This window comes from Symphodus melops (assembly GCF_947650265.1).
Source record: "Symphodus melops genome assembly, contig: SUPER_20_unloc_6, whole genome shotgun sequence".
Taxonomy (NCBI): domain Eukaryota; kingdom Metazoa; phylum Chordata; class Actinopteri; order Labriformes; family Labridae; genus Symphodus; species Symphodus melops.
This window is the reverse complement of record NW_027636782.1, coordinates 21,215-41,789: the sequence shown is the minus strand read 5'-3', so window position 1 is coordinate 41,789 and position 20,575 is coordinate 21,215. Positions and strand designations below refer to the sequence as shown.

At 42.7% G+C, this 20,575-nt stretch overlaps 2 protein-coding genes across 3 annotated transcripts in view; one reads left to right on the top strand and one right to left on the bottom strand.

Annotated features, from left to right (window-relative positions):
* The window catches only part of sh3tc1 (SH3 domain and tetratricopeptide repeats 1), a 30,028-nt gene extending 14,518 nt beyond the window's left edge, over window positions 1-15,510 (bottom strand). Inside the window, exon 1 of one of the 2 annotated variants that reach the window (XM_079373412.1) lies at window positions 15,424-15,510. The gene's annotated coding sequence lies outside the window, so the exon portion shown is untranslated. Of the gene's footprint in view, window positions 1-14,716; window positions 14,881-15,423 lie in introns of those variants that run through there. The other variant, XM_079373413.1, reaches the window with a different exon arrangement.
* znf16l (zinc finger protein 16 like) lies at window positions 15,477-19,950 on the top strand. Its single transcript, XM_079373414.1, has 3 exons — window positions 15,477-16,270; window positions 17,187-17,375; window positions 18,533-19,950. The coding sequence occupies exons 1-3, from the start codon at window positions 15,610-15,612 to the stop codon at window positions 19,213-19,215; spliced, it is 1,533 nt and encodes a 510-aa protein (XP_079229540.1). The 5' UTR covers window positions 15,477-15,609; the 3' UTR covers window positions 19,216-19,950.
* The last annotated feature ends 625 nt before the right edge of the window (window positions 19,951-20,575 follow it).

Below are 20,575 nucleotides of genomic sequence, written 5' to 3'. Positions count from 1 at the left end.
CAGTGGAGTAGAACATGAGAACATTATTAACAGAACACAGTGGAGTAGAACATGAGAACATTATTAACAGAATACAGTGGAGTAGAACATGAGAACATTATAAACAGAACACAGTGGAGTAGAACATGAGAACATTATAAACAGAATACAGTGGAGTAGAACATGAGAACATTATAAACAGAATACAGTGGAGTAGAACATGAGAACATTATAAACAGAATACAGTGGAGTAGAACATGAGAACATTATAAACAGAACACAGTGGAGTAGAACATGAGAACATTATAAATAGCATCAGGGGGTGAAGGTGCAGCTTGAGGAAAAAACAAAAAAAGGAGGTAAATAAAGTTCAATCAGGAGAAACTTAATAAAGAATGAAGATGGAACCTAAATGTCCTGGAGGGAGTCATCCCAAAAGGATCAATAAAGTTCAGTCTAAGTCTAACAATTATTTATTAACAATGAAATGAGCAACAATTGTAGAATGAAATGTGCAAAGTGTTTTGGGGGCGAGACTCCGTCATGACGACTTCATGAGCTCTGAGGGGTAGTGAGGCCGACGCAGGACAGGATGACCCCCAAAACAAAGTGAGAAAGACAAAGGTAGAATCATTATAGGTGATAGTACGAATTTCTGTTGAGACGTTCAGTTTGGATATATCTTGTAGAGAAAACTTTGCTGTGAGCAGACCATGATCTATTTAGAGAAGACATGACCATATTGGGAGAGACACACGAGGTATCATGAAAGTATAAGGTTTTGCCTCAGTAGACAGTTCAATGTTAAAGTGCTCCTCAGATATAGGAATGACATTCAAAGAGTAAAGGTCATGTGTTTCTTCATACTATGTACAGAAGTATCTAAAGTGGGAAGGAATTTGTGGCATCTGTTGTACTGTATATAAGGGCTCTACCTCCATTGAATAAACGTCTATTCCTCAGCCTGCACAACGTCTCAGTGTATCTGTCAGAATAGAACCACGGCCGTGATTATGCTGCATGAGTACAATCCAGTCTGTTGATAGATTCAGCTTTAGGGACAGTTATATTATTCAACCCATCAGTGGCGTCTACGAACAGATTGACGGAGACTTCAAGCCCAGGTGAGTGGTTGATTTTCTTAACTACTTTGCTGGGTGAGAAGTGTAAATCTCTGTCAATAAAGAATCTGTTTGCGGCTGCTTCTATCAATTTTAATTGGAAAAATAGATATTATACTTGAATTTACTTTAAAGTGCTATAATTCCTGGACTATATGGATCATAAAATCGTTCTATGTTGTTCTATGTTGTTGTATTGTTCTTTGTTTTATGTGATATACTAATAACTCATTAGAGGACTTTCTACTATGACAAAGTTCATCTTTGGGTTATAAAGTATCATTATTTGTGAAGATTGGCGAGTGGACGCCAAGGGAGTCAGATTTCTATAAATAGGCGAGTGGAAGCCTGGAGGCGAATAGACGCCTGAGTCAAAGCGAATCATAAAACGTTGATGCAGACATATGGTAAGACTTCAACACGAAACAAAATAAATAAATAAATAAATAAAATTTAAAAAATAAATAAATATAAAATATAAAAAAATAATAATAATAATAATAATAAATAAAATAAAATAAAATAAATAAAAATAAATAAATAAATCTTAAGACATTGATGCAGACATACGGTAAGACTTCAATGTGGATGGCAAGACGTCAATGCAGACATATGGTAAGACATTCGACGCGAAAAATACAAAGTACTGAATGAACCAAAAATGACTGAATAGGCCTGATTTGTTGTTTGTTGATCGTTGATTTATGTTGTTGTCTTGTTTTATATATTGTGTCTAATAAAGTCTCGAGCAATCAATTTTATGATCATACCATCCAGGAAACAAAATTTAGATTTCAAAAAAAAAAAAAAAAAAATTTCAAAACAAAATTATTACAGACTGTATTTATTTTGCAGCATATACAGTGTGCATGCCTGTTTGTTGTTTAGTACATGTCAATATAAATATAAACATTTAAAATATCTTAATTCCTTTTGAAACGTTATATTGTTTAATAGACCTCACTAACTACTAATACGTAACATACTAAAATTGCTTTAGATAAAATATAACTTGCACAAACTATCTCTCTTGAAAACTTTTTCATTAATTTAGTAAAACATCAAATAAATTAGACCATGGGGAATCAAAGTAGTAAAACTTCAACGAATACTATACCCAGTATCAAATATAAAACTGTGCTTGATTTACCCAGAACAGAACGTAAAGCTATGAAAGCCTTGTTAAAAGCCAATCCCAACTTAACTCTGTTACCTGACAAACCTGTCAAAAATATGACCCCGAGAGAATGGATTCAGAGCAAAATAGGTTTTTACTATGTAGAACCTTTTTAAGCACGTTGGCTTCATGGACTGATAATCGTTATCCCATAGAAGGAAGTTTTGAAAAACGCAAACTTGATCTGCTTCGTGGTTATTTAGTTGACAATACTTCTGTTTGTGATCCGATGTGGGATAAAGAATACATGCTGTCTGTGTTCAGAGCATGGGAGTTGATGACTTCTCAGTGGCCTGGCAACGTTAAAATTAATGACAAGGGGAAATGTAGAACCAACAAACACGTTGACTTTACGATGGTTTAAGCTGGTGTCAATGAAATACAAGATTCCTGCTCTGATGTTACAGAGGGACAACATTCCAAGAAGTTAACACATGTAGTATCACATGTACCACACATAGCTTTTGCAGCCGGACAGTCTGACGACGATGACATTTGTGAGGGGCTGATAGCTCAATCAGTGCTGACTGACAGAGACTTGGGGAAGAATCCCTGTACTCGTAATGCGATTCCTACAATCGTGTTTCCATTCAAGCAGACGGTGTCAAGTGAAGTAAAAGCCTGGAGAATGACTTGCATTATTTTATGGTTAAAGAATGGTCGAAAGGTTTTTGAATCTATAGAGAGACAGAATGCTGGTAACACATCACTCATTATTAAGGAACAAATGGCCTACACCTCTGAATGTATGAGGAGTGACTTTAAAAAGATTTTCTCCTTGTTGAAAACAGGACATGACATTGATCCTGTCGCAAAGAAGCTGTTTTGCGATTTTGATGCTATAATTGCGAGACTTCAAGATGATCAAAAGGAAAGGATTGATCTTCATAAACCACTTGATTCAAAACTTCTGCATGGAATTTTATCTACAATTTCTGACAGTGACGTCAAAGAAGCTTATGTCAAACTTAAGCAATTGATTGATGAAGACAAGATGACTGAACAGGTCAGAATGGGTACTGAAAATGACGAATCAACTAGTTCTATTGGTAACACAAACATTACTGCTCCACTTGTTGTATTCGACGACAAAGTTATTAATAAACCTTTAACTCTCGCTGATATCTCTAGAATCACACAAGATGCACCACCGCCATTAAGTAATCCAAAGGGATTTATTAATTGGTGGAGCTCCTTGTTGACACATGGTTCAATGTCTGGGAAAGATCTTCGCTACATTCTCTGTACTTTGATGCCTAATATTAAAGTGGAAACGTTGATGGATGAATGTGATTCATTGAGTTATGGTTATGATGGTCCTGTGGCTGGCGAAGTGGACTTGGAAGGAAAGTTTCCTTGGTTAACTAGAAAACATAAAGAAACTCACATTCAACAACTGACTGACTTTTTGCAAAAAAATGCAGCCCAGGATAGGGATGTGACACAAATCTTAAACTGTAAACGTCAACCTAATGAACACATGTCAGACTATGCATCCAGATTCCAAAAATGCTGGAAGGAACAAGCTAAACTAGACATTTCTGATAAAGAGGATCCTTTCTTTACTTCAATGTTTCTGAATGGTATTGGTGATCAATCTGCATATACTCTGAAATTGTCTGCACCAAATGTGTATTCCTTGAGTCCAAATGATCTGTTGAAGAAAATCAGAGAATTGGATGCTATTGGACTGTTCAATTCCGTTAACCCTGGTATGCTAGATTTTCAGATTCCTGTGACGGACACACGTTTAATGGCATACCAGAACTTCCCTCAGAGAGGTAGAGGTATTTATAGAGACTACAACTTCTCACAGACCAGGCCGCCCTACAGGCCGGGAGAGTATCAGATTTCTCAGAGAGGGAGAGGATTCAACAGACGAGGAAGATTTAGGAATACATCAGATGTTTGTTCATTCTGTTATCAGAAAGGTCATTGGGCAAGAGAGTGCCATTTGAAATGGCAAAGAGACAATCAACCTGCAGGAAGATTTTGTGCTCCACCAGAAATTACAATGCCTCAACAAGATGCAAATGATTCTTATCAGACAGGTCAACCGGATTTAGGTGCAAATCAACAGCTGACTCGAGAGGGACAAACAAATAGGATGGGTGACATGATATGGTGAAAATGACTCCACCGGTCTTGGGACATAGATGATAATATTAAAATTATAATCAATGTTCCACAGTTTCAGATCTCTAACACCCCTTCTGGGATACCACAACTAAGCTTATATGTTTCAGGTAAAAAGGTTCCTTTTTTGGTTGATACTGGAGCGACGCTATCTTGTTTAAACAAAGAGGATTTGATTTGTCCTATAACTTCAAAAAAACCGTTCAATCTTGTCTATACCATTACAGATAGAATGGGATGACAAACAACTCCAACACTCATTTATTGTAAGCTCCACTGTTCCTATGTCCTTATTAGGTCGTGATTTATTGAGCAAGCTCAATGCTACCATTGTATGTTCAGATGATGGTGTTGAAATTCATATACCAACACACAGAGCATATCAACTATTTTCTGAAATTGTTCATGATTCATATCATGCGACCTCTGTCTTGATAAATATTGATTTAATCAACGAGCTGTTCACAATGAAAGGACTGAAACAATTAGCGTCGTGTCAAGCAGCAGTAGCAGCTCATATCCTGAAAATGAAGCCTGTTGATCAACCCTTTTTCTGACTCAAAGATCGATCAAACACACATGAATGAGGTTCCACAATGCTTTTATGTTTCACCACGTGGTCTTTTGTTGTTGTGGCGAAATATTTTTGGTATTGTTGAATTCTTCGTGTGTGCTATTCAAAACAACTTCACCGACCTTGTCTATTTGCTGAATTCATGTGGCCAACATCTTAATGAACTTCCTGACAATGAAGACCGAAATAAAGATTATATTATTTGGTCGTATGGAGATAACCCCACACATTTCTTCATAAAAACTCTATCTAATACAATCAAGCCACAAGTTCAACTTGTAGACAAAGAAATTTTGCTGAAGCCTCCTTCAATATTGGCCTCTGTTCCATCTGAACTATGGGCATTGCATGCTAATCATGTCGGACTTTTGGATGTTCAGCCATACGAAGCTCACATTAACTACTCAAAATATCCAGTTTATGTGAAGCAATATCCCTTGTCAAAAGAAAAAGAAGAAGGCATCCAACCAGTTATCAAAAGCCTATTACAACAAGGAGTAATTGTCAAGAGACGTTCACAAAATAATACACCTATAAATCCAATTTTGAAACCTGGTACTAATAAATATCGGTTTACACAGGATTTGAGGAAAATTAATGAAGCTGTCTTTCCAATGGCACCTGTTGTTCCTGATACAAATGCTATTTTGGCTGCGCTTCCAGCAGACTCAAAGTGGTACACGGTTGTGGACCTTTGTTCTGCATACTTCTCGATTCCTGTACATGAAAATACACAAGACTTATTTGCATTTACTTATAAGGGTGAACAGTATGTATGGCTGAGGTTACCCATGGGTTTTATCGACTCAGCTTCTGTTTACTCGGCTGCAGTAAATGCACATTTGTCTCAATTGATTTTACCTGGTCCATCTTCATTATTGTGTTATTGTGACGATATCATGATTGCGTCTCCTACTGAATCAGATTGCACACAAGATTCTTTAGCACTTTTGACTCACCTTGCCTTCGGGGGACATCGAGCATCACTTGCTAAACTTCAGTTTTGTCAACCAATGGTCAATTATTTGGGTTATGTTTTGAAGGATGGATGTCGATATCTATCTCCTGATAGGATCAAAACGATCATGGACATTACAAAACCACAGACGAAATCAGAAATGTTGTCAGTTCTGGGGTTAGTTAATTATTGCCGAGCATGGCTTGCTGAGTACGCTACATATGATTCTATTTTGCGGAAAGCTACAATAAAGGACGCCCCTGAAAAAGTACAGTGGTCTGACGACATGAAACATGCCTTTCGGCATATAAAATTTCTTCTTTGTAGTGCACCGGCACTAGGTCTTCCAGACTATAACTTGCCATTTCATTTGTATGTTGCAGAGGATGGCCAAGTTGTTTCAGCAGTCTTGGCACAGTCGCACGGTGGTGGCATGAGACCAGTAGCATATTACTCCAAATCTTTACCAGTAATAATACAAGGCATGGTCCCATGTTTAAGAGCCGTTGCAGCCGCTGCCATAATGGTTGAGAAAGCACAAACCATAGTTCTGGGTCATCCAATGACTTTACACACATCTCATACAGTAGATATTATTCTGCGCAACATCACCACGCAACACATGACGAGTCAAAGACGAAGTAATTACGAACATATTTTGACGGGTACCCAGAATTTGACTTTGTCCACTACAACGTGTACGAATCCAGCTCTTCATTTAAAATCATTGTTACATGCTGTTCAGCCTGAGGACAGTGATTATGTACACGACTGTATGGACTTAATCAATTCTACATCAAGCATTCGAGCAGATCTACAACAAACACCATTACAACAAAATGATTTCATTTTTATTGTGATGGCTCCTCTATGCGCCCAAATGACACCACTATTCTTTCAGGATATGCTATCGTTGATAACCATGGCCATTGTGTAGAAGCATATCGATTGCCATCACTATCTGCACAAGCAGCGGAATTGGTCGCACTAACTAGAGCATGTATATTAGCTGAAGGTAAATCAGTTACTATTTATACTGACTCTAAATATGCATTTTCGGCAGCTCATGACTTCAGCAAAATATGGGCCAACAGAGGCTTCATAACTAATGCGGGTAAACCAATTCTGAATTGCAACTTAATAAAGGACTTATTGTCAGCCATAATGCTGCCAGAACACATTGCTATTGTCAAATGTGCTGGGCATTCCAAAGGTGATTCTGATATAGCTAAAGGTAATAATTTAGCTGATCATCACGCAAAAGATGCGGCAATGAATGCTTCACTCCCACCTTGGTTAAATACTGAGATGACTATTACAACAATTTCTGATCCACCTTTCACTGTTACAGACTTAATATCGTTCCAAACTCAGGCTACAGAGTCTGAAGTACAGTCTTGGAAGGATAAAGGCTGTTATATGGATGGTGATGGATTGTGGAAAGATTTACGTCAACGAATTGTTTTACCAAAACTGGCTTATGACACTCTCATTGCCTATATACATGGAATAAATCATGTTAATTATAAAGCTATAACAGATTATGTTTCCAGACTATTTTATGCAAAGGGAATAGAACAGCATGCCAGAGCATTTACTCAAAGATGCTTGATTTGTGCCAGATGTAATCCACATGTTAACCCACCGAAACGACAACACTTACTTAAACCAGAGGGACCATTTCAACACTTGCAAATAGATTTTACACACCTCCCAAAAGCTAAAGGATTTGCATATCTTTTAGTTATAGTGGATCGATTTTCAAAATGGCCTGAAGCCTTTCCTACAAGGAAAGAAAATGCTCAGACAGTGGTTAAGTGTTTGATGGAACATGTTATTCCGAGGTTTGGAATTCCTTATGGTATTGACTCTGATAAGGGTCATACCTCTAGGGTGACTAAACTACTGGCATTAGCATTAGGTATCAAATGGACTTTTCACATACCATATTCTCCACAAGGTTCAGGACAAGTTGAACGAACTAATCGCACAATAAAGGACAAATTGATTAAGATACATCAATCACGACAAATGACTTGGGTTGATGCATTGCCTTTAACTTTGTTATCTATTCGATCCATGCCTAACGAAACTACTGGATTGTCTCCGCATGAAGTCCTAATGGGACGACCATTTCCTTTGGGTGTGATGATGCACGAAAAACCATTTTTTGATCTGACACAATTACAAGAAATGCAACAGACATATGTTAAACATTTGTTTTCTTTTGTTTCCGAGTACTCAAGACAAGTGACTGATGCTTTGCCCTCACCTCCTGATACCCCTATCCATAATTTCCAACCGGGTGACTACGTCCTAGTTCGCAGCTTAAAACCAAAAGAAGGCGAGCCACGCTTTGGACCGCCCACTCAAGTACTTCTTGTTACAAGAACGGCACTCAAAGTAAAAGGTCAACCACAATGGATTCACGCGTCCAGGGTCAAGGCAGCCCCGCAGACAACACCGGGAGCTGTGACATTGGTGACTGTGAACCCATCGACTTTACAAGACGTGACAGCTGCCAGCTACGTCATGGACAAGGGAAGTACAGACTGATTCAGAGATTCAAATATTTTAGGAAAGATCTTGTTCAATATCTTACAATGATACGTGGGGCAATACTCTGTTATTTGTTTTTCTCTTATCTTCTGGACTCACCCACAATTATGCGTGAACGTAAAGCACGCAACCTTGCTCAGGAACCATGCATTGATTCTCATATCTGTCAACTCAGTTACTATTTTGACTATGTTTCAACATCCTGTTAGGAACGTGGCCTTCTACTGTCCTCCAGGGGTTGTGCCAGGGGATCATGCATCATGCAGTCCAGAATCGACCTCTTCTGCAGATTCTGGTTCCATTTCCTACATCAATAATGTGGACTGACTGTGTGATGATGATGATGCTCTGCGCCTTACACCCTTATATCATTGACATAAGTTTATTAAGGGATTCTAATGACCCCAGACAGTGGAAGGGATTCCACGTCCCTTTGCCATGGGGATACACGTGCTGCATTTCCTATTGTAGGTGACACAACTTTTCTCCTGTTTATGAATAGACAGGGAGGTTAGTATTGTTGTTCTTTTTGCGCGATAGGTTAGATTTTTTATTTCTAGTTAACATGGGTTTTTGTTTGTTATTTTGGATTTGGGGCCGTGTCTTCCATGTCAAAGAAAGATTTAGTCATTTGAGTTTGCAGTTATGTTTTTGTTTTAAATAATATCATGTGACATAAAAGAAAAAAAAAAAAAAAAAGAAAAAAAGAGAGGGATGTGATATGAATAAGTATTAGATTTTGGTTTCATTTTGTGTTATGTTTTTATTTTATTTACTCTTGTTTATTCATTTTCTGTTTTAGATGTACTGTGTACTCACCATAAGAAAAAGAGATAGCAGAACACAGATTGGGTTTCTCCCTAGAAATAGGCAATTGAATAAAATATAGGGTTTTCCCACCGGTTCTGTTTAGTCAAATAGTACTCAGGAGTTCTTTTCATCCTAATTTCTTTCTTTGCACTAAAACATCTTGCAAATTTAAGTAAAGAGATAAGGTTTTGGTCTCCTGTAAGCAAGTTTATGGTCTATGAGTTGTATCTGTAATTTTCAGCCACTCTTCTAACATTTTTATGTTATTTGGGTCAAGATAGAATAATTTTGATCTCTTATAGATATAAGACATGGACCATACTCTTGTAGAAGGTGATGGTGAGCGCCTGTTTTAGGAAAACCAAGATTTGGTTCCCCTAAAGAAAAACCTGTTACATAAAAAAAAGGGGGAACTGATAGTACGAATTTCTGTTGAGACGTTCAGTTTGGATATATCTTGTAGAGAAAACTTTGCTGTGAGCAGACCATGATCTATTTAGAGAAGACATGACCATATTGGGAGAGACACACGAGGTATCATGAAAGTATAAGGTTTTGCCTCAGTAGACAGTTCAATGTTAAAGTGCTCCTCAGATATAGGAATGACATTCAAAGAGTAAAGGTCATGTGTTTCTTCATACCATGTACAGAAGTATCTAAAGTGGGAAGGAATTTGTGGCATCTGTTGTACTGTATATAAGGGCTCTACCTCCAATCAATAAACGTCTATTCCTCAGCCTGCACAACGTCTCAGTGTATCTGTCAGAATAGAACCACGGCCGTGATTATGCTGCATGAGTACAATCCAGTCTGTTGATAGATTCAGCTTTAGGGACAGTTATATTATTCAACCCATCAATAGGTTTTACCTTCCGGCTGCCTGGAGTCTGTGGGAAACATTTTTATGAGTTAGATGATGAACATTGATTAATTGTTAAATACGATCAGAATATTCACCCCGTGTAGTTATTGTATGGTGACTTACCTGATCATGCGCCAGTCTAGGTTCTCACCTGACGTGGCTTTGCATGACCCTTTTAATCTGCCCTATAGTCGTGTGGCACGCATGTTGGGCTCGCCGGCCGCAGACAAGTAGCCCGGCACGACTACTGTACCTGACCTATAGCCATCTGGCCCGACGTGTAATGGATCTGACAGACCTGACACGTGGCCAGCATGACTGCTAATCTGCCCTGTAATCATGTGACCTGCATGTAGGGTTCAGCGACCGCTAACATGTGGCCCGCACGAAAACGAGGACTGACCAGCCGCTATCCGGCCTGCGTATCTCGGTCCGTTGACCGACACGTGGCCTGGAAGACTGCTAGCCGCCCTTAGTCATGTGGCCCGGCATGTAGGGTTCGGCGACCGCTGACGTGTGGCCCGGCATGACTCTTAAGCCTACCCTGTAGCCATCTGGCCTGGTGTATCCGGGGTCTGCCGAGACCTGAAACGTGGCCAGCATGACTACTAAGCTGCCCTCTGGTCATGTGGCCCGACACGTAGGGTTCGGCGACCGCTGACATGTGGCCTGGCATGACTCTCTAATGGTCTGACATAGTAGCCATCTGGCCCAGCGTGTATTGGGTCTGTTAGACCCGACACGTGGCCAACATGACTGTGAGAAGAATAAAGACTGTAAACGTGACGCCCGTAATTTAGAAGAAAATCAGACTTAAGGGTAAGTACTTAAGGGTACTAACCCTAACCCTTATAGACATCATTAAATACACCACCACCAGTTATATGTTTTCTTACCATTTGATAGCACTTTAGTCATCTTACCGAACCGCCAGATAACTGGACAAATATAGGACTGGAAGTCAGGGGAAGACCATCATCCGAGTTGTCGAGGAGAAAAGGACACCTGGATTGACTGCTGATGTGGAGCCGACTATTCTAAAGGAATTACCTGAATAGCCATGAACCTAATTTATTTATGGCTCGTGATTGATGTAACACGTCGCCGGTATGAAATAAGTTTAGTTGACCTTGGTGCAATGTGATTCAATCAGCCAGCGCAAGCAAGCTAACCAGAGCTTCATGAGCGAGGCAGCGTACTCAGAAATTCTTTTAGGTGCTACCATGGCAACATGCGTGGAAAAAATAGCTGTAGATGTTAAAGTCATGAAGAAGTGATTATGAAACATTTGTAATCATTAATGATGTAGAATAAAGAAATACAAGATGCATAAAAATAGGAGTCGAATCTTGATGCTCAGGAACCTGTGATGACCAGGTTGAGATGCTGCAAAAAGCAAACCATGTTAGCATTATTAGCAGCATCCTTGGTACACATGTAACTGCTGACGAAGTTTGCAGGTCCAGGAAGGTCTGAACGAATTGAAGACCAAGATATGGAATTTCAGTTTTATGATGGATGATTAGGATTGTATTGGACATGACTTATAGCAATGAATGACCGTCCTGCTGCCATGATGACTGAGTTCTTGTTGCTGTTGCGACTGAACGATTAGGATGCATTGTACAACTGAATAGTTGTAACCTGATTTATGACAAAACAGACGAGTTCATCAACAAGTGTTTACCTGGATTAATAACAGTTTACAAATCTGCAGTCCATACTGAAGCTGAGACAGATTTGACTGAGACAGAATTTTTCATAATGTGCAGACCCACCGAGTCATCCGATTTGCGTTCCGATTAACCTAAATGTAAATGGCCTGTAGACTACCATGCCGATGCAGAGTGTGATTGAGCTGCTGGTTGGTATGGGTGGAGAAGCTAGAGCCATGAGCAGAATCCTATATGGCTGGTTAGCCACAGCTCGTTGACTGACAATAGAGTGAGAACTCCATGTGTGCTTTAATCTATGATTATCATCACCACCTAAATTAGGTTCAACACGCATGCTAAATCACTTATACTTTAGCAGTAGTAAACTATGTGGACTCATTGCTGAATTAGAGTTTATCTGCCAGCCGGACAACTGCCAGAGTGAAATGACATTCACTTATAACACAACAGCGCCACCTGTGGTGCTGATTTGAATTACCGCGATATCTGGCCATTACCTGGTTTAAAGACTGAATTAGAACATTTTTTAGAGTGCATATAGCAGAGATCGAGTATATCCTGTGTACTTGTCTCTCTTAGTCTTGCTGACCTCCAAGAGAGCGACGCCCGAGTCCCGCTATCTCTGATGATGACTGAGCTGTAATTACGGGATCTACATTTGGTTTACGAGGGCTGCCCAGCCGCTCGTCCCTTTGAGCATGAAGTTGTTAAGCTGCAGATTTATAGACAGAAAAACACGACACCCGCCATTAATCTGAATGTCTTTAACATTTAAGATTATGGTAATGTATAGAATTATGTAAAGTGGGGCTATAAGCCTACTCGGGCGCAACCGTTAGCCTGTTAATGTGACGATGCAGTTTGAGTTGTTTTGGATTCATGCTAATGCCCGATGGCAACATCTAGTGGATCAGAGGGACCATCCTTCCTCTGAACGAAGGGCTTGAAAGTCTGTAGAGACTTCTTTGTCGGCATTTACATTTTATCTGCATTTACGTTTTGAAATATTTCAGCATATCCCATTCAAGTCCATTCTAATTGATAGTGTTTGCATGAACTAGTCAAGCTGCATCAAGTTTGACCCTCCTTTAGCAACCTGTATTCGAATACATGTTCCGTAACTTGAAATCAGATTTAATTTGGGTGACAAACGAGGTAAATGATCATGCCAAGTATGGCTTGTTAGATAAAACATATTACTCATAATTGATTAAATATGAATTAATTCCAGACGTCATAATGCAAATCCTCACAAGTATTTATGCCGCCCTAGTATGACTTAATCTGATGAACGTTGAAAAGACACAACAATATGTTGAATAAACCCAGGCACAAATAAAATGGACTACTAGCCTGTTCATGCTGGAAACATATTCTTGAATGACCGGCATAAATAAATTAATAACACCCTGAGTAAACGAGAAGTCAAACAGCTGACGACAAATCCTGTTGTGATTAAAGACGACTTCTAAAGAGCTTCTCTGACAGATCTCAGTTTAAATGGTTAAAAGAATAGAGCATGGAATTACGCTTATTGTTTAACATATTGATATGATTATTCCTACTGCTAAGATGCCATTAGTTCACTACTCTCCGTTTATTTAAATAATTGAATGAGTAATTGATGAGCAATGAACTGATGAGCAGATTGATCAGCCGATCTAGTAGATTTTCATATCTGACTTATTGGGCCGAGTGACTGAATGACGAGACACTGTGTGAAATTAACATTAAAAGAAAGTAGTGTGTCACACAGGTGAACTGCTCCGAGGAGCCGGGTCGTGATGAACCCATTAACTCATATAAACAGATTAGTTAACCACGGTTTAAGGATTAGCCCGACACTGTAATTATAGGTTTCTCAAGTTATTGTGACATAAACGAGCTTAGTCGTGTCAGCCATGATGTCGGCTTCCTTACGAAATAAAAGTTAACAAGGATGTGCCTGAGACCGGAGGCCAGCAGCTGAGTGGATTAAATGACACTGAGCAGCTGAGTGGATTAAATGACACTGAGCAGCTGAGTGGATTAAATGACACTGAACAGCTGAGTGGATTAAATGACACTGAACAGCTGAGTGGATTAAATGACACTGAGTGGATTAAATGACACTGAGCAGCTGAGTGGATTAAATGACACTGAGTGGATTAAATGACACTGAACAGCTGAGTGGATTAAATGCAGTATGAACATTATTCTTGAAGCTGTATTTTGAGTGAGAAATGAATTGAAGCGCCTGTGAGAGACATGATGCAGCTTTGAGGTAATTACTGAACTTCACAGATTTTGGATGATCAGGTTGCTTCCTGTTTCCTGCTTCCTGCTTCCTGCTTCCTGCTTCCTGCTCCTGCGTGTCCTTTCATTGGGGCTGAGGTCGTTGGAGTGGAGATGACTTTCTCCTTTTCAGTTGAATCTGATTTAAGCAGCGTCTCTCGCTGCCCGCATATTCAGCATGAAGAGCGTATTGCAGCGTCTGCCTGCAGCTACAGGATGACTGGAAGAGAGAGAGTTTAAACTATTGACAGAAAGCCATTGATTGGTAGAGACAGTTCATGGCAGAGTCTGGTTGGTTAATTCCAGGATGATACACGCCCATGATCAGCTGCTCGCCAGAGAGAGAGATACAGGTGGTAGTAGGTTTAAGAATGAATGTAAGAATAACACCAGTCTTCCTGTCTGAACTCACGCACACACACACACACACACACGCACACACACGCACACACACACACACACACACACACACACACACACACACACACACACACACACACACACACACACACACACACACGCACGCACACACACACACACACACACACACACACACACACACACACACACACACACACACACACACACACGTACGTTATCTGTTAATGTCTTTATATTCTATAATGGAGTGTATTTTTTTTTTTATTGTGACAGAGTCCGTAAAGAGCAGCTGGACCTCCTCCTCCTCCTCCTCTTCCCCCTCCTTCTCTTCTTCCTCCTCCTCCTCCTCTTCCTCCTCCTCCTCCTCCTCTTCCCCCTCCTCCTCCTCTTCCCCCTCCTCCTCCTCTTCCTCCTCCTCCTCTTCCCCCTCCTCCTCTTCTTCCTCCTCCTCCTCCTCTTCCCCCTCCTCCTCCTCCTCCTCTTCCCCCTCCTTCTCTTCTTTCCCCTCCTTCTCCTTCTCTTGTTCCTCCTCCTCCTCTTCCTCCTCCTCCTCTTCCCCCTCCTTCTCTTCTTCCTCCTCCTCCTCTTCCCCCTCCTTCTCCTCTTCCCCCTCCTCCTCCTCCTCTTCTTCCCCCTCCTCCTCTTCCTCCTCCTCCTCTTCTTCCTCCTCCTCCTCCTCCTCCCCCTCCTCCTCCTCTTCCCCCTCCTTCTCCTCCTTCTCTCCCCCCCCCCCCCCCCCCCCCCCCCAATAACACAGACCCTCATCAGCACCCCCCCCCCTCACACACAGCTGGTTCTAGTTGTGATTCCCGGACTCTTGTGGACTGAGGAGGGCGCTGCTTCTATAACTGATCTGAATTCTCTCACTCTTCTTCTGTGGTATTCTATGTCAACTCGTGAAAAAAGCAACACTCACTTCCGGTTGGTGCTTTCAAAATAAGAGTCTCACAGCGCTGCTGTTCAACATAAGGCAGCTTTTGATTGGAAGAAAACCCGGAAGTGTCTGCTCCTGTTAATTATGCTAGCCTGACTTTTAGCCTCACACTAACATTAGCTGTTAGCTGTGATCCGGACTCTGCTGCAGACCCGGACCTGGTGCATCATGAGCCGCAGACGGACTCAGAGTCTGTCTCCAGACCTGATCCCGGACCTGAACCCGGTCTTCATGGAGCCTCCCGGGACCTCAAGCCATACTGATGCGGACTTCCTAGATCAGGATCAGGACGAGGAGCTGCTTCTGTCGGTGAGCCACATCACGGAGCACTTGGGCCGGAAGCTGACCGTGGTCCTGGACTCGGCTCTGAACGACATCCGCGATATGGTCAGCGTCCGGATCCGGGTCCTGAAGACCGAACTGCGGGAGAAGACCGAGGAGATCCGGGTCCTGAAGGCACGACTGGACCCGGATCAAAGGGACCCGTTCTATGCAGGAACAACACTGGATCCTAGTCAAAAGAAGCTGGACTCTAACAGAGCCGGTCTCGTTGACCCACGCAGGACCCGGACCCTCCAGTCCGGGGTGAAGAAGGAAAACATCGACGCGATCTGCGACCACTTAATGAAAACCTCAAGGGGGGGGCAGGACCCTGAGCAGGACCAGAACCCGGACCCGCAGTCACTCCACCTGTGGGCCGGACCCGGATCTGGGCCTGGAGACTCAGAGTCAACCTCAGAAGAACTGTTCAGCCTGCTCCCCCCGGGAAGTAAGAGGGACTATGACTATGACTGGACCCCCCCAACGGAGCTGTCCGCACACCTGACAGGTATGACCAGGTCTGAGGGGGCGTGGTCACAGAGCAGGTCAATAAACTGTAGATACAGGTGTGTAAATGTAGAGAGAGTTATAACAGGTCTATCATAGACTCAGGGTCACCTGTCCAGGTATAAACTCCAGGTACAGGTGTGTTAATGTAGAGAGAGTTATAACAGGTCTATCATAGACTCAGGGTCACCTGTCCAGGTATAAACTCCAGGTACAGGTGTGTTAATGTAGAGAGAGTTATAACAGGTCTGTCATAGACTCAGGGTCACCTGTCCAGGTATAAACTCCAGGTACAGGTGTGTAAATGTAGAGAGAGTTATAACAGGTCTGTCATAGACTCAGGGTCACCTGTCCAGGTATAAACTCCAGGTACAGGTGTGATAGTGTAGAGAGTTATAACAGGTCTGTCATAGACTCAGGGTCACCTGTCCAGGTATAAACTCCAGGTACAGGTGTGATAGTGTAGAGAGAGATATAACAGGTCTGTCATAGACTCAGGGTCACCTGTCCAGGTATAAACTCCAGGTACAGGTGTGTTAATGTAGAGAGAGTTATAACAGGTCTGTCATAGACTCAGGGTCACCTGTCCAGGTATAAACTCCAGGTACAGGTGTGTTAATGTAGAGAGAGTTATAACAGGTCTGTCATAGACTCAGGGTCACCTGTCCAGGTATAAACTCCAGGTACAGGTGTGTAAATGTAGAGAGAGTTATAACAGGTCTATCATAGACTCAGGGTCACCTGTCCAGGTATAAACTCCAGGTACAGGTGTGTTAATGTAGAGAGAGTTATAACAGGTCTGTCATAGACTCAGGGTCACCTGTCCAGGTATAAACAGGTCCGTCTGTGAGGTTATTGACAAAGTTTGACCAGTAACCAGCAGAGGGAGCCAAAGGACTGTTTGTGTATTTTGACAGGCCTGAAGGAGTGTGAGAACCCCCCCCTTACAGAGACAGAGGAAGAGGAAGAGGAGGAAGAGGAGTCAGCAAAAAGGGAGGATCAGGACCCCCTGTCACAGGTCCAGACCTCAGAGTTCTCTATGGAAGATCACGGAGATCCTGGGGAGGGGGGGAGTCCTGAGGAAGGGGGAGAGCGAGCTGCAGGAGGTGAGTCACAGTAAGGATGGGTTAACCCTAACGCATTAATATGTCACTCAGAATCACGTGTTTATGATCACATGATTACTGGGGGAGACAATTCACTATTCTTCTAGGATTGGGGGGGTCCGGACCCCCCCCCCCCCCTGGATATCCGCCTATGATTAGAAGTACCTTGACTAGGAGTGCTGAGCGGTGTAAAAGCGGCGTGTGTGGTCTTCTTACCTGCTCTTGTGTTACATATTAAATAAAGAGGTTTTTTCTTGTAACAATGTTGAATTAGCGATGAAATAAAGATTGATTGTCCCACTTTTATGCCGGTTTGACCTTTTTTGGAACGACGATGACAGACTACCGCCGCCTGATGGCCTGAAGAGCGATTGCTTCTCACGCATGTGCAGAACGTACGTGGTGGTTGGCCGTCGCCTGTAGTCTTTGCGGTGTGTTCTAGTGCAATCTTTTGGCCAGGGTAGAAAGTGACGTGCACCAACGCCACAGGCGGCTTTCTTCGCCAGTAGCTCTTTGCTGTCTGCTTGATGTGACGGTACCTTTAAAAAACGCTTTAAACCATCACACAGGACGCATAGGGACTCACATGGACTCGTAGGGACAGATAGAGACTCATGAGGACTCAAAGGGACTCACAGAGACTCAGTGGGACGCACATGAGCCCCGTTTCCACCCAGCAGTCCGGTACGGATCGGTACGGTTTGGTTTGATAAAGCCCGATCCTGTTTGTGTTTCCACCCGTGCCCTATTTGGTAGGCGGCGTGTAAACCGGATGCCGATAGCCGCTAAATAGCGTCATATGATAGCAGCTAGCGGCTAACAGCTAACCGCTAACTAATAAATTCAACAAAGGAGAAAAACGCTCCACAAACCAAACCAACGCTGGAGACATCCAGCAGGTCATCTCCTCTGTCACTGTCATGTGACTCTTTATTACAAGAACTCAATCCAGCTTTGTTTCAGAGAAGGCTGTGAGCGGCGAGGACAAATACACACGCTAACAATCAATGCTTTAAACACGCCCACCACCTAACACAGGAAGTGACCATTCTTTCAACCAATCAGAGGACTGCAGGGTTTAGCTCCACCTTTTCAGGTCGGGGGGGAGGGGGGGGGGGTGTAAAGATAACACTGAAACTTGTCTTTTTGTGTCACAGGTCAGTTCCCTTCCGTCTCCTTCTTCTGCTCGCTGTGTGGAACCTTTTGTCCAGACTCTGTGTACCTGGAGGAGCACATTAAACTGATACACCTTGACTCTGCCAACGCTATGCAGGCTTTGCAGGCTACAGGCCTCGCACCCCCCTCGACAGAAGGCGGAGCTGAGCTCAGGAAGAGCCGGGGGGTACAGGGCGAGGCCATAGCGGGGGAAGTGGCTCGGGGAGGGGCGGGGCATGTTAAGAGGGAAGTGAAGACGGATGGGGGTTACGAGTGTGCAGACTGTGGGCGGCACTTTAACTACCTGGGGAACCTCCGGCAGCATCAGAGGATCCACACCGGCGAGAAGCCCTTCATGTGCCCGGAGTGCGGCGAGCGCTTCAGACATGCCGCACGCCTCAAGAGTCACCGCCTGGTGCACAGTGGAGCCCAGAGCCCCTTCCCCTGCCCCCAGTGTGGAAAAGGTTTCTCTGTGTTGTCCGGACTGAAAAGACACCAGAGGGTCCACACCGGGGAGAGTCCATACGCCTGCCCCCAGTGTGGACGCCGTTTCAAGGAGCTGGGAAATCTCTACACCCACCAGAGGATCCACAGTGGGGCAACGCCGTACTGCTGCCACACCTGTGGACGGAGCTTCAGACACCTGGGGACCTACAAAAGCCACCGCTGCACCCCAAACCAGTGACCACCCTGAAACCAGTGACCAACTTCAACCAGTAACTAGCCCAAAACCAGTGACCAACCAGTGACCACGCCCAACCAATGACCTTCCTGTAACCCAGTGACGACCCTGAATCCAATCCCTACCCCAAACCAGTGACCACCAAAACCAGTGACCCAGCCAATCCCTACCCCAAACCAGTGACTGTTTCTTACAGGTTTTCTACTTGTATCGAGTTCAAACTAACACGTGAGAAACCTTTTGTGTTTAACAAACGGATCTCATGTTGACTTCTGCCTTCTCAAGAATTCTGTAAAAAACAAGTTCTAACATCAACAGGTCAACAGCTCCCATGATACCGCACAACTTAACCTCATGACATCATCAGACTGCTTTGCTGTTGTTGTAACGGTGATGCCCCTAGTGGTAGAAAACCCACAGTGCGTTTAATAACTATGTGAGGTTGAAGAAGAACATGCTGAAGTTTGAACTCTGCGACTGGAGACACTTTCTCATGTCAGAATCAAACTTCCTGTGATCATGGACCTTTTACAGAGCAGTGCAACACAGCGCCCTCATGTGGTCAGACTGTGTATTTACATCAGTGCTCACTTTGCTGCCAGAGTTTTTCATTCTAACCTTGTTAGGTGATGTTAAGATATATGTTATTTTATAGGTCTCTGTACTCTGACATGTCATTGACGTGATCAGAGCTGCTCTTACTGACAATCTGCTGTCTAATAAACAGACCTCACATCATCACTGAGTGTGTTTTACACAGGAATATGAACTGACTGTATGAACCTCCTTGTAAGGACAGGTAAGGGGTAGAACTGGAGCCTGCACTGATATAAATCTGCTGATACACTGCGTCTGTTTGTCCCTTCAGCGGTCAGAAGGGTTCTTGCTCTGAGGACCGTCAAACCTGATTTAGTGCAGACGGGCTTCATAGTTGGCGTCACCCAAGTTTAACTGAAAGATGAGGTGCTGGAACATGAATTTTGTAGACGTCACATTGTTGTAACGTGGGCTTATTTGATATATGATGTATTTAGGTTTGAAATGTACTAAAATAAGCAAGGAAGAAATTAGATAAGGTCTCTAGGGAGCCATGGTGTGTGTATACCAACAGAAAATCCAAACACAGGTAAGTTTAAATAGTTGTATTTAGAAAAAAACAATTTCCATAAACTCAAAACAATGGAGGTCTTTAGTTCAATAAAAAAACCAAATGTCCTCTGTCCAGTCTGGAAAGGCTGTTTAGGTCCATTTCACACACAAAAAATCAGGGCAAGTCAAAGTCTTTCAGGGTTTTCCAGAATATTTGGTTTCCTGTCCTACCACACTTGTAGGAGGAGGTGAGGTGATCTAGTTGGGTAGCTCG